The sequence below is a fragment of the Priapulus caudatus genome, unplaced genomic scaffold (genome assembly GCF_000485595.1).
Source record: "Priapulus caudatus unplaced genomic scaffold, Priapulus_caudatus-5.0.1 Scaffold759, whole genome shotgun sequence".
In the NCBI taxonomy this organism is placed as follows: Eukaryota; Metazoa; Priapulida; class Priapulimorpha; order Priapulimorphida; family Priapulidae; genus Priapulus; species Priapulus caudatus.
In genome coordinates, this window is record NW_014577820.1 from 24544 (window position 1) to 39636 (window position 15093).

The 15093-nt window shown below is 45.8% G+C and overlaps 2 protein-coding genes across 2 annotated transcripts in view; one reads left to right on the top strand and one right to left on the bottom strand.

Moving 5' to 3' along the window:
• Positions 1 to 785: 785 nt before the first annotated feature.
• On the top strand, positions 786 to 6424 carry LOC106813360 (serine/threonine-protein kinase 40-like). The gene is made up of 8 exons (XM_014817491.1): positions 786 to 869; positions 1070 to 1213; positions 1851 to 2096; positions 2349 to 2517; positions 2972 to 3116; positions 3722 to 3841; positions 5296 to 5374; positions 5723 to 6424. The coding sequence occupies exons 2-8, from the start codon at positions 1133 to 1135 to the stop codon at positions 5924 to 5926; spliced, it is 1044 nt and encodes a 347-aa protein (XP_014672977.1). The 5' UTR covers positions 786 to 869; positions 1070 to 1132; the 3' UTR covers positions 5927 to 6424.
• A 119-nt stretch (positions 6425 to 6543) lies between these two features.
• The window catches only part of LOC106813359 (moesin/ezrin/radixin homolog 1-like), a gene marked incomplete in the record, with an annotated part of 23565 nt that continues 15015 nt past the window's right edge, over positions 6544 to 15093 (bottom strand). Inside the window, 6 exon segments of the mRNA XM_014817490.1 lie at positions 6544 to 9287; positions 10923 to 11029; positions 11342 to 11591; positions 12143 to 12303; positions 13386 to 13495; positions 13814 to 13977. Coding sequence (XP_014672976.1) covers positions 9123 to 9287; positions 10923 to 11029; positions 11342 to 11591; positions 12143 to 12303; positions 13386 to 13495; positions 13814 to 13977 — 957 coding nt within the window.

Consider the following 15093-nt stretch of genomic DNA (forward strand, 5'->3'; position numbering starts at 1 on the left):
AAGGTCAGTATGTGTCAATGGAGGGGATATTCCCCCTTAATTAACGGTATTAGGAGGTAAATACGGAATTGTGGCTACAAATCTCAACGGCTCGACCTTACGCTCTTAATATTCGATGTATAGTGTGATGGGGAGGAAACCCATGATCACCAGCGCGAAATTGGAGGTCAAAGGGCAGTGGGGGAAAGGTCAGATATCATTAATTTTCTGAAGACATGGTCTAACGGACCGAGTGCAAAACTTTTTTGTTTAAGCGCTGACCTACCATTTTTATCACTTTATTGAAAGGACCATGAAATGTGCTTTCCGCTGACGTGCGAAGAGTAAGTGTCTGATAACCTTTTTACTCTCAAGAGGAGGGTTAAACATGGCTTTGTTGACTGTTAACAAAGGCCCCCCCCCCCACCACCACTACGCTCGCGCTCGACGCATATCCATGATAACATGTTAATATAGCAAAGTCTTTAAAGTTACACAGCTGTATCTTTATTACTGTACGTACTACCGGTATAGCAAAGCCTATCATAGATTTTAGATCTGTATTAGTAGTATCCTAGATATATGCTCTGGGCGCGAACGCGGTGGTGGGAGGGCGCACTTGATTTGGTTGCCAGTGAGTTTATCAGAAGAATACCAAGCTACAGTACGCGTCAGTTGAGCGCTGTCGCTCTACGGCACTTGTTTTTACTGTTGCTGTTAGGATTAGAACAGGGTTAGGGTTAGCAGGAACTGAACTTACATTAAAAATCTATACACAGACATGCTCTATATTCTCTTGTCTAGGTCCGAGACTTGGCACTTCGCCAGTGCGCAGCATTGTGCAATGCTTAGCTAGGAAAGATGGCAGTGACGAGTTTTACACAATAAAGGTTTGTTGAACAGGTGGCGCATATGCCTACTAGTTGCAAACGATTATTGTTCAACGTGAATTGCTCGTGTGACATTGGGTATGTTGATTGTCTGTACCAATTATTGATGTACCAAAACCTGTAGGAGCTATATCACAGCCAAATAACTGGCAAATCGCTACTATGCATGTCTAACTTAATTAACTCAATATGTGATACAGATATTGTCGCTACCGTTGCGACCAGAAGATGGAGAGGAAACTCAGGATGACCGGCAGGGAAAGATGTTACTACACACCGAATATTCCCTGCTGTCTCTTCTGCACAATCAAGATGGGGTTGTACATCATCATGGCTTATACAAGGTGGGTATAATATGGGCAACTGGAGAATGCAATACTATTCAATGCAAGACATGAGAATACAGTGCAGTACAATGTACAATATAAGGCATTAGAATATATCACAATACATTTGAAGGTATTGAAATACAGCATGATACCATGCAGATTAGTTATGTGTAATGCAGTACAATATGATACAGCTAATGCAATGCAATAAATTGCAATATAATGTGATGAAATATGATGCAATGATGAAGAAAAACTGATTTGAAAATATAAACATTAATCGTTTTGTTAATAGCAGTACCATTTGAATAATGGGAGGGAATTCATTTAGTATTTACTCAATTTTAATACAGCACCATCAAGTGTTAAAATTTTCCAAAAAAATTGCATCCCTCATTAAAATTACATTGAACATTCCATTATTGTGAATCTGATGAAAGCAGGCGCACGTTTGCTGTTCATCTATTGTTTTATAGCGTATAACAGCAGGAACTCCTATTAATTTTTATGCAGAAGTAATCGGTAATATGTACACTGACAGGTGAGTCTAAATTTGTCTGAATTTATTTATTTTTTAATTTATTTGAGAAATAATCGTTTTAAGAAGACAGTTTATCAGACTTTTCACTATACAATCCTCTTGACTCTGTAGGATGAAGCGTATGAGGAGGAGGAAGGTGAGGGTAGCAGCACTGTGATGGACGTTGTCCCTCGGCGTGTGCGCATGCACAAGCGTCTGTGCCTCGTGCTTGACTGCCTTTGCGCACACGACTTCGATGCGAAGACGGCTAACCTAGTCAATCTCCAACACTATGTCATCAAAGAGAAGAAGCTTAGTGAGAAGGAAGCACTGGTAGTCTTCTGTGATGTAGTTCGTGTCGTACATAATCTCCACCGGGTAAGAAGTTCTGTCGATGTACGTATTCGTATATATAATAATCTATGTCTATATCTACATATACATCGATATCGGTATCAGTGATGTAATTAGCGAATACTCATCTAGCTGCAGTTAGGATGTAAAATGCTTGCACGTCACTGGCGTGATAACTGGTTTTTTTCTCGCTCGCTCTCTCTCTCTCTCTCTCCCTCTCCCTCTCTCTCTCTCACTCTCCCCCTCTCTCTCTCACTCTCGCGTTTCGCAATGTAGAAGAACATCGTCCACCGTGACCTGAAGCTCGGTAACATGGTGCTGAACAAGAGCAGCCGACGCGTGACCATCACCAACTTCTGCCTCGGCAAGCACCTTGTGTCAGAGAGTGACCTGCTGAAGGACCAGCGCGGCAGCCCGGCGTACATCAGCCCAGACGTGCTGAGCGGTACATGACAAGTATAGCGCCCCCCTCCGTCCTTGTCGCTAAACCTCTGCGAGGATTTGGTGATTCTCTGCTCACATATTTCAAATATTCTGGCAAATATTCTACTGTTTATCTTTTCTAAGTTTACCAGCCACTTAATACTGTGATACTTTTAACTGTGATACGGTGACACTTTTAACTGTGATACTGTGACACTTTTAACTGTGATATACTGTAATGTAAAGTATATATATGTAAGTACAATCAGGAGTGTATTATAAGGGCATTGTCCACCCATTATTTACTCCTGCTCAATAATGGCACCGATGTGTTAATGGTTGTGCATCCATCCCATCTTGTGGCCATGCACAAAACCAGCGTCCGAGGTTCGAGGCTAGGCGAGGCATCTGGTTCGACGTGTCTTCTGCCGTTGCTTCACGTCGCGTAACACCTGTCCGTCACCTGTTGCGCGCAGGTAAACCGTACCTGGGCAAGCCGAGCGACATGTGGGCGCTGGGCGTCGTGCTGTTCACCATGCTGTACGGACAGTTTCCGTTTTACGACAGCATGCCGCAGGAGCTGTTCCGCAAGATCAAGGCGGCCGAATTCCTCCTTCCAAGGTATCGCTTAGCGTGGAGTGTGAATGTTTGTAAGGAATTCGCTATCGGTTGAGTAATACGTTGAGTCTACGTCGGTGACTGCCCCCAACACTACCTGCTCCCGTGCTTTCATGTATTAATAATCTATGGTGAAATGTAACAGATTCACATTAGTGTCTGAATAATTGGCTTACCAGAGAACCAAAAGAAATCGATATCTATGGAATGGACTTGTTTTATAATGACGGTGTACTTCTGTACTCACTAGGCAGCAGTAACATATGCAGTCATTCAGAAATTTTTGTTGATACTGGTGACACAGTCGTATCATAATTCTTACATTCTTGTAAATTGTTCTTTCTATTTGTTAACAAACCAAGTTTGTAACTGCGCCACGAATAACCCGGTATGAATTTCTAATGCTACAACGTACCGACAAACCCCTCTTGTCCTTTTCTTTTGTGTGTTTTACGCATGATTGCAGGCAGTAATGATAAATATTGTAATTCACTGCATGCGTTGTGAAACAGCGGTTGTGTATAATTAAGCATCACTGTTCTAACGAATGAACTAACGAATTAATCGGCACACGATAATGTAATAAACGCACGCATTTGTCGTGGCAGCGATGGCCGGGTGTCGGAGAACACGACGTTACTCATTAAGAAGCTGCTTGTGCTCGACCCGATGGCAAGACTGACCGCGTCGCAGGTGCTCGACTGTCTCAGGACGACGATCAGCCTCTGGTGAGCGATGCATAGTTATTACTATATATTACCATATATAGCTATTTATATATACCATATATATATATATATCAGGAGCGTATAATGAAAAAAGGAGTAAGACAACGATTTGGTACTTATTTCACTACTTTTTGTCGTACGAGTTCGATGTGAATAAAAATAGAAATGTATACAAACATGAGCTTCTTTTGTTCACTGGTCCTTATTCTATCTTCCGGTAGTATTACAAACCGCGTAGCTTCCTTCGTTTTGACATAATTCGTACTTTTCTACGACATGGTTTTCACGTTAGTTACCGTCGTGTGGCGAGGCCACACTCTAAATTTGCACACACAGCTCTTCAATGAGCCACGGCAGGGATCGCGTCAGGCAGCGCCAGCGGCAACTGTACGCGGGCTAGAGATAACGGTTGCTATGCAATTAATTTTTCGCACATGTGTTTTGCGCTACAATCGGCTGGAGCATCAGTTTACTCATAACGATTCATACACATCATTCCTCCGCGGGTGAAGTAGTTCAGATATTTTACCAGCGCAGCGTTTATTTTTTTTTTAAACTGCGGGACTAAACGATAAAAACAAGGCATTCTAACTATAGTTTAAATGTAAAATAGTTTAATAGTTTAAACCCAGCATGGGTGCAACGTAACTTAATTTCTAGGCGAATTTTCTGCACTCGACTAGGCTACGGCCGAAAAGCCCTACCGTGGCTCATTGAAGAGCTGTGTGTGCAAATTTAAAGTGGGGCCTGGCCACACGACGGTAACTAACGTGAAAACCATGTCGTCGAAAAGTACGAATTATGTCAAAACGAAGGAAGCTACGCGGTTTGTAATACTACCGGAAGATAGAATAAGGACGAGTGAACAAAAGAAGCTCATGTTTGTATACATTTGTATTTTTATTCACATCGAACTCGTACGACAAAAATGTAGTGAAATCAGTACCAAATCGCTGTCTTACTCCTTTGTCATTATACACTCCTGATATATATACATACAGCTCCTCGTTACTCGCACACACACACATGCGTCGTCGAACATGCAGATACTTCAGCTGGTATTATCGCTATGCGTGGGCGGATGGTTGTGTATGTGTGCGTGCGTGTGTCCGTGCATGTGTCTGCGCATGCATCTGTGCTTGCGTGCGTACATGTGTGCGTAAACGTGAACGAATGCATGCATGTTTGTTCCTGTGCGTAGCTGCTCATTTCAAACGTACGTACGTGCACCTTCACATAAACATACACATATAATTGTATGTAAATTATTGACGCAAGGTAGAACAGAACACGAAGGAAATAATGTATTGTATTGTTTCCTCTGCAGAGGAGCACTGTAATGGACATATAGTTTGATTGGCATTGCTGATGTGATTTGCTTAACATGGTTGGTTGAATCCTGTCCTACTTTGGACGAGTGCACGTCATATAGTAGGCTTTTCTTATGTTGGCAGGCATTCACTAAGTAGAGCTGGCCCCCTACAGGTGGTGCCAGACATCGATGATCAGGAGCAAGCAGCTAGCAGTGCACAGGTGGGTCAAATCCCTGCGATGTCAAAGCAGTCGAGGAAAGACTTGAATGAATTACGCATGACCGATTACTAGCACGTGGTTAATTTTTTTAATGTCAAAAGCATCTGTTTTGCATAATTTTCTTGTGGGTGATTTGATGCACATGGTGTCTCCTGATTACTTTGCAATTGTAATTGTAATTTTGTTTAAAGATTGCAAATATTATCTGTACACTGGCCAAATTATGACATAGGCTACCTCGTAACAAACCACTGGCCATGATTAGATGTCACACTAATTCTTTATTATTCACTTCTCTTCTTCCTCAAAGTGGTGGTCACTTGCTCATGTCTGCTCTCTTGTCACCAGGAAGAGAAACCAGCCGAGAGCCAACTCAGTGCTTTGGAACAGACGCTGCAGAACTCGCAAGGACTGGTGCTGCCCCCTCCCCGCAAACTGTCATCCGTCAGCGTGCGACGGCGACCTCACACGTTGATTCGGCGCGTCACGCAGGATGCGCGACCTCTGACCTCGCAGGAAATGGTCGTACATCGGCACCTCTTGCCACCGTAGTGGCTAGCTCTCATTGGGGTTGACGATCGTCTACCATGGCGAGAAACAGCAGCGATCGAATTATCCAGCTGTTGCAATACACATTTTGAATTATCGAGTGCTAGCACTCCCATGTAAATCAAAGGTGTAGAACAGATTATCAGTTGATCTGCATGATAATGTCTGTCTACATGTCTAATACTTGCATGCTGATATTTTTGTGCTGTTATAGCATCTTCTCATATATTTTATTTACTCGGATATATTTTGCATAACTCAGATATTTTGATGGAGAACTCGAAAGATCACATAAGCAGATTAGATTCATGTTTCGGTGTTTTGTTACATAACATGATGGCACTGCAAAGAGATGTACAACATTAGTACTGATTATGATAGATACATTCCCAAGTACCGATCATGATACGTTATAGTGGAGGTGTCTTCATCACTTGGTAATGATGTAATGATGTGCATGATGTTGGATTCTTTGAATACATATTTTTTTATTTAAATGAATTATTGATGTTCCCATTGACGTTTTTACAGCGCCCAACAACAACAGCACAAACAATGTAGCGTCTATAATAAGATGGTACCAAATGAATCAATCCAGTCTGGAACAGCAAGTGCCAATATAAGATGTTACCTTTCAGTTTATTTTAAAACGTTTTCTTCGCTACGGTGAGGAAAAACCATTAGTTACAGCCAGTTTGCAGCAGTGTCAAAAATATATGTATATATACCCATAATATCATACATACATGTCCAAGGTCTACCAAGTGGCTATGTGAAATCGAAAGCACAACTCGTAACAACGTGCGTTTGTGTGAAGCAGTTACAGAGATTATCCTGCAATGATGTGCAGCTGCACACGGCATTTAGGTACCTGCACATCATAAATATATTGCCCTCTATTGGCATTGATTAAGAAAAAGGCTCTGCTGGTTACTTGTATGAATACGAGCATGGAGACAATACATATATTTAATTGTCCTATACTAAATATCCTTACTCGATGGTTGTCTCGCCTAAAGAATCGGTAGTGTGGTTAATGAATCTATTCATCTACCCGATATATGTAATCATCTTACATCATCACTTCTACGAACCTTTTTATAAATGAGCTAGAAGTTAATTTTTAATTAATTAAAATTTATCTTGAATAATACTTATTTTCATCGCCCAAAGAACGAATTTCATATAAGAGGGTCATCACGACGCTGGATCATTATGACTCCGAATCTACTAGAAATATATTTTATCTGTATAATCACAACCGATTTACACTCGCATTCAATAACAATGATAATATCATATAATAACAGAAATATACCATAACCCCCACACTGATCGTAGACGAGGCAGTGCAGAACGTACGGGTGCATAAAATACAGTGCAGAAACTAAAACCTGTGCGATCTACGATCAAAGAAACGGCTTCGGCAAATAATGTAAATGGCCAGTTGTCAAAGACATCACAGTATAGTCTCGTAATAAGATTCATAACTAAAAGGTCCGCACGCGCCACATCGTTTGCAGTCTGCTATCGCGTGCATTAAATATAACAACCTAGCAACTTCAATTCATGATGAACACAAACTATCCATTTTCGTGGGAGATGTTAAACAAAAACTTTTTTTTTCAATAGAAATAGACGCGTTAACTTAAACGGTAAGGCATGTACGTATCATAATGCGCATTCCGATGTATTCAGCGGAGATCGTGATGCACTGCCGCGGCACACGTATCGTCACAGCTCACAGCACACACTGATCCCCTTCACTTATCTACTGAAGGCCACTGTGCTCGTACCCGTCAATACAACTAATAACCCGAATCTCTCTATTAGCATCTTGAGCAGAGACATGCATCTCAAATACGCTACAATCTTAATAGCGCAATATATTCACGTGAAACTGGTCCCAAATAATCCATTATATCCAGTCGACCCCTTTTGGCACAGATTTGCATGTTCCATCAGTGTGAAAAAAAACACATGTACAAGAACTGATTGCAACTTACAATACCGTCGAAATGCCGACAGGGCACATTAATCGAGCAGATCCTGCTTGCAGGCATGTATTTTCAAGAAAAATATAACGGGAAACTGGTTTGACCCAAGTTAAAATACAATTTGAACACCCGAGTTAATATTTTCTTTACTCAATTGCACGAGTTAGCATGATCCAGGTCAACTCCTAAGCGCTAAACGTACATCGACTACAAATAGTCAAAGACAAAGCAATCTCCCCATGCACGCAGTCAGCCCAATATACGGTATGAAAAATATCCGTAGAGAGTTTAGACTCTCCCAAGAGTGGAATTTACTCAGTATGCAGTGGACGGGAACATAGTGAACTATATTCTGCACGCAATCAACCTAACCCTAACCTAGAAACGTTTACTAGTTTAGTAACTAATCGGACGAGTTGCAATAGAAGTAGACAACCTTCACTCAAGTAATATTATAACAAGGTATTCTATAGCAAGAATTTGAGAGGTAGGTGGAGGTCTGTGGTCACCACAATACTTGCTATCATAATCAGGACGAGCTAAAAACGCCAATTTTATGCGATTGCCACTTTTCCCTCTACATTAATTTCACGTGAAAAACTTCACTCAGTTTAATATTGCAGAAACCACAGATCAGGTTCTTACAAACCGTTGCACAGCCGCACACACAACAGGTTATTTCCTTTTTCAGCCTCGTTTACCAATATAGTTTTAACAGTCATGTGTTCGACTGGTGTGACAAGAGACCAGTGTTTCTAACAAGGCAATCACGGTTAAATTTAACATTTGCACATGCACACAAGCGATAGTTATTGTCATGGTGAGCTGAGTGAAGTTGGAGGGAAAAACAACTGGCAGTAACTATACGGTTAGCCGATGAAAACTATAGCCTCACTTGTGAGTTTTCCAAGCCTCTTTTGAAACGCTAAAAACGTCCTACAAGCCAGATCTCAGCGACGCGATTTTAGAGAAGAAAAAAGTCATATTTGGTCCAAACACAACCACTCGAGAAAACAGTAAGGACGCTCCTCGGTGCATTCAGAAAAAACCAGAGCTTCCCGAAAGCCGCACACGCATAGCCGGCAATGGCGAAAACCTTCCACTCGGACACGCCTGCCCTCACACGCGTCAAACTCCGCGTGCCAACAGCGCCCCCTGGGATCGGCCTGCCGAGGTCATGACCCCAGCCGCCGTGGGCCGCCCTACATCATCTCGAAGCGGTCGACACGCAGCTTGGTGTTGCCCTGTCGGATCTGCTTGAGAGTCTTGTACTTGTCGCGGCCCTCACGCACGTTGTCGTAGTGGATCTGGTCGGATCGCGTCAACTGCGTGTCCTCCTTCTTGCTCGACAGCTCGATGCTCAGCGTCTGCAAGCACGACAAAACGTGAATGACGGTACTGTACGACGATCGTGAATGACGATACTGCACGACGAAGCGTGAATGACGGTACTCCACGACGATCGTGAATGACGGTACTGCACGACGAAGTGTGAATGATGGTACTGCACGGCGAAGCGTGAATGATGGTACTGCACTGGAAAGCGTGAATGATGGTACTGCACGACGAAGCGTGAATGACAGTACTACACAACGATCGTGAATGACGGTACTGCACGACGAAGTGTGATTGATGGTACTGCACGGCGAAGCGTGAATGATGGTACTGCACGGGGAAGCGTGAATGACGGTACTGCACGGCAAAGTGTGAATGATGGTACTGCACGACGATCATGAATGGCGGTACTGCACGACGAAGTGTGAATGATGGTACTGCACGGCAAAGTGTGAATGATGGTACTGCACGGCAAAGTGTGCAGTACCGTCATTCACGCTTTGCCGTGCATTACCATCATTCACGCTTCGTCGTGCAGTACCGTCATTCACAATCTCAATGCTGTCCCATCATTCACGATCGTCGTGCAGTCCCATCATTCACGATCGTCGTGCAGTACTGTCATTCACGATCTCTATGCTGTCCCATCATTCACGATCGTCGTGCAGTGCCGTCATTCACGATCGTCGCGCAGTACCGTCATTTATGCTTTGTCGTGCAGTACCGTCATTCACGATTGTTGTGCAGTACTATCATTCATGCTTCACTGTGCAGTACCGTCATTCACGCTTCGCCGTGCAGTACCATCATTCACGCTTCGCCGTGCAGTACCATCATTCACACTTCGTCGTGCAGTACCGTCATTCACGATCGTCGTGCAGTACCATCATTCACACTTCGTCGTGCAGTACCATCATTCACTTATGCTGTCCCATCATTCATGATCGTCGGGCAGTACCGTCATTCACAATCTCTATGCTGTCCCATCATTCATGATCGTCGTGCAGTACCGTCTTTCCCTATCACCATACTTTCCCATCATTCACGATCACCATACTGTCCCATCATTCACGATTGCCATGCTGTCCCATCATTCACGCTTTTCCGTGCAGTACCGTCATTCACGATCGTCGTGCAGTACCGTCATTTATGCTTCGTCATGCAGTACCGTCATTCACGCTTCGTCGTGCAGTACTGTCATTTACGCTTTGTCGTGCAGTCCCATCATTCACGCTTTGCTAGATCGTGAATGACGGTACTGCACGATGATCATGAATGATGGGACAGCATAGAGATCGTGAATGACGGTACTGCACGACGATCATGAATGATGGGACAGCATAGAGATCGTGAATGACGATACTGCACGACGATCGTGAATGATGGGACTGCACGACGATCGTGAATGATGGCAGTGCACGATGACTGTGAATGACAGTATGGCATGATGATCGTGAATGACGGTACTGCATGAAGATTGTGAATGATGGGACTGCATGGTGTCAGATCGTGAACGGCTGGGCAGGGCAGGACAACGATTGTGAATGGCAGGGCAGGAGAGCACGGTGATCATTAATGACTGAGCAGGACAACGCAATGATCGTGAATGATGGTACTGTCCAACAATCATAAATAATTGGACAGCATGGCGAGGTGTACTGTCTTACCTTCAGCTGCTGCATCATGCGCTCATTCTTGTCGACCTGGGTCACCCTGGATTCTTCAGGCCGTGGCAGGTAGGCATCATCGTCACTCGTCATCTGGATCTCAATTCCTAATCGACAAACACAGGGTTCGAAATTAAGGGCAGCAAGCAGCAGTTTTGCTGCCAACAAGGGTTAGTTTGCTGCTTGATCTCAGTGTAGGCAGCGAAAACTTGCTGCCAAGAAATTCCTAATAAACCAAAACATATATTGGCACCGTTACAAGCAATTTATATTAAAACCTAAGGCCAGTTTTTTAGGATTGTTACAACTACTATACAACAATGCTCACTACTACGACAACTACTATACAACAACGCTCACTACTACGACCGACCGATCGCGACCGACCGACCGACCGCTCCTCCTTCGCTGCTACGTACGCGTGGGTCCTCCTCCGTTGGGCAGCTCGTCGAGCTGCGGCGACTCGGGCTCGCGCACCACCTCGCGCACCACCTCGCGCACCACCTCGCGCGGCATCTGCGACAGCCGCAGCATCTCGGCGGCGGCCTCCTCCTGCTTGATGCGCGCCTCTTGCAGCTCTTCGTTCAGCCGGCGCCGTTCCTCCGCCGCCTGCCGCATCTCCTCCTCCTTCTGCAGGATCGCGCGGTGCGCCTCCTCCGCCTCCTGCGTCTGCAACGACGACGAGAACACGTCAGCGCGACGTCAGACTACGCGCAATGCCGCATGAAACTTGATACCCGAAGGACGCGTGGGAACATCCATGGGGCGAGGAACACCCAGGGGTAAGGAACATCCATGGGGCGAGGAACATCCACGGGGTAAGGAACATCAACGGGGTGAGGTACACCCAGGGGCAAGGAACTTCCATGGGGCGAGGAACACCCATGAGGCGAGAAACACCCAGGTGTAAGGAACATCAACATGGCGAGGAACACCCAGGGGCAAGGAACATCTATGGGGCGACGAACATCTATGGGGCGACGAACACCCATGGGGCAAGGAACATCCATGGGGCGAGGAACATCCATGGGGCAAGGAACACCCAGGGGTAAGGAACATTCACGGGGCAAGGAACATCAACGGGGCAAGGAACACCCAGAAGCGAGGAACATCCACCAGGCAAGGAACATCCGCGGGGACACATGGGGGTCGACGAATGCCGCGCAATACTTGATACCTGAAGGACGTGTAGGGGCGAGCGACGAATACCGCGCACTTACCAGCCGCTCCTTCTCCTCCCTGTCAAGCAAGGCGCACGACTCGGCTTCCCTGCGACGCTCCTCTAGGAGTCTCCTCTCCTCCTCTAGCTCCTGCGTGTGTCTCTCAGCCTCCAGGAACTGCTCCTCCAGCCGGGTGACAGTGTCCTGTGACGTCTGCAGGGCTGCACAACGCAAACACAGAGATGTCGCACGGTCAACAACGGCAACCTGCGGGATGTACCCTCCACCCCAGGGCGAGGAACACCCAGGGTTGAGGAACATCCACGGGAGAAGGAACATCCACAGGGTGAGGAACATCAAGTGGACAGGAACATCCATGGGGTGAGGAACACCCACAGGGGATAAATATCCATGGGGTGAGGAACATCCATGGGAAAGGAACATCCATGAGGCAAGGAACATCCAAGGAGCGAAGAACACCCACAGGGTGAGGAACATCAAGTGGACAAGAACATCCATGGGGTGAGGAACACCCACAGGGGATGAATATCCACGAGGTGAAGAACATCCATGAGGTAAGGAACATCCAAGGGGCAAGGAACACCTGCAGGGAGAAGAACATCCACGGGAGAAGGAACATCCACAAGGTGAGGAACATTTAAGTGGAGAAACATCACGTGAAAAGGAACATCCATGGGGTGAAGAACACCCACATGGGATGAATATCCACGGGGTGAGGAACATCCATGGGGAGAGGAACATCCATGAGCCAAGGAACATCCAAGGGGCGAGGAACACCCACAGGGCAAGGAACATCCATGAGAGAAGGAACATCAAGTGGGGAGGAACATCACGTGGACAGGAACATATGGTGGATAGGAACACCCACAGGGGATGAATATCCACAGGGTGAAGAACATCTATGGGGAGAGGAACATCCATGAGGCAAGGAACATCCAAGGGGCAAGGAACACCCACAGGGCGAGGAACATCCACAGGGTGAGGAGCATTCAAGTGGAGAGGAACATCATGTGGACAGGAACATCCATGGGGTGAGGAACACCAAACACCCACAGGTGAGGAATATCCACGAGCAAGGAACACCCATGGGGCGAGGAACATCCACGAGGCAAGGAACATCCATGGGGAGAGGAACATCTATGGGGAGGGGTACATCCACGGGAAAGTAATCCCCCACTACATCTCAACCACTATTACGATTGGTGTGAGCAAATACACGAATCTACGAAAGGTAGTTTTTCTTCATCCAATCCAAATTATCACCAAAAGACTGCAGCCTTACATCCTTGCATTTTTGCAAATTCCTCCTCCATCTGTTTGAGTCTGGTCTCAATTGCCTCCTTTTGCCGTTCAGCTAGCTCGCGTGCCTCTCTCTCCTTGTTTAGTCGGCTCCTGCCAAATTAAAGCACCATCTTTGTGTAAGCCTGCTAGTTCAACACCTACAGTTGAGTATGTGATACGGAAAACTGTACACAAAACTGTATTTCACTCTGGCTTCTACATACGCTTCATCAACGGCAGTCTGTTCTGGTAAAAAAAGTTTTCTATTAAAATTTTCTGGCTTCCTCATAATCAAAACTGCACGGCAGGGGTAATTACAGAAAAGCTACGCCACACTGCGTAGACACAGGTACAGACGTATGCACACCAACGCACGCACGCACGCACGCATGCACACACGCACAAACACGCACACGCACAAACACACACCTGTCCTGGTCCTTCGAAAGTCTCTCCTCCTTCGCCTGTGCCTTCATCTGCTGCACCTCGATGGTGTCAGGCTTGCGTCTGCGCAGGTACAGTTCGTGGTTGCCCATGCACAGCGCGAGGATGCGCTTGTTCACTCGCAGACGCGATGCAAAGAAGATGAAGTCCTGCGGGGAGCAAGGTCGCAACGGGGACATTTAGGACAGAGATCGCGACGGGGACATTTAGGGACACGTCGCGCATTTTACATGCCGTCAAAAACGCAAAGTGTCATGAATGCAGTGTTGGCAAAACAGATGTCAATGCGGTCGTGACGGGGACATTTAGGATGACGTCGCGCATTTTACACGCCGTCAAAAAAGTGTCATGAATGCAGTGTTGGCAAAACAGATGTCAATGTGGTAGTGTGGGGACATTTAGGATCACGTCGCGCATTTTACACGCCGTCAAAAAAGTGTCATGAATGCAGCGTTGGCAAAACAGATGTCAATGCGGTCGTGACGGAGACATTTAGGATCACGTCGCGCATTTTACACACAGTCAAAAACGCAAAGTGTTATGAATGCAGAGTTGGCAAAACAGATGTCAATGCGGTCGTGACGGGGACATTTAGGATCACGTCGCGCATTTTACACGCCGTCAAAAAAGTGTCATGAATGCAGCGTTGGCAAAACAGATGTCAATGCGGTCGTGACGGGGACATTTAGGATCACCTCGCGCATTTCACACGCCGTCAAAATAGTGTCATGAATGCAGAGTTGGCAAAACAGATGTCAATGCGGTCGAGACGGGGACATTTAGGATCACGTCGCGCATTTTACACGCCGTCAAAAACGCAGTGTCGTGAATGCAGAGTTGGCAAAACAGACTAAAGCTGGGGGCACACGAGCGTATTTTATCCACCGATCGCGGCGATTAAAATCGCCAGCGAATTTATACGCCCGATCACGAAGGGGCACACGTAGCGAATTTAATCGCCCGATTTTAACATCACATCATATCAACAACACGTCCGATTGGTTTAGAAAAATCGATCGGGCAACAAAATACGCCGGACACGGGCACACGAGCGAATTTGCCAGCGTAAATAATCGCCGGCGTAAATAATCGCCCGAAAATATCTAACATTTTGGATACGGGCGATTCGTGCGGGCGATTAAAATCGGCGTCGACGTGAACGGGCACACGAGCGAATTTTTCGAGCGATTTTCAAATTAGCGGCGATCGGGCGATAAAAATCGCTCGTGTGCCCCTACCTTATAGACATGGACAAATTGGACAGT

What these genes read in the sequence shown, in the direction of transcription:
- LOC106813360 (XM_014817491.1), top strand. Translation starts at nt 1,133, where the DNA reads ATGTTACTACACACCGAATATTCCCTGCTGTCTCTTCTGCACAATCAA. An exon ending in ATCATCATGGCTTATACAAG is followed by an intron (nt 1,214 to 1,850) that starts GTGGGTATAATA and finishes TTGACTCTGTAG; the next exon opens with GATGAAGCGTATGAGGAGGA. An exon ending in GCCGAATTCCTCCTTCCAAG is followed by an intron (nt 3,117 to 3,721) that starts GTATCGCTTAGC and finishes TTGTCGTGGCAG; the next exon opens with CGATGGCCGGGTGTCGGAGA.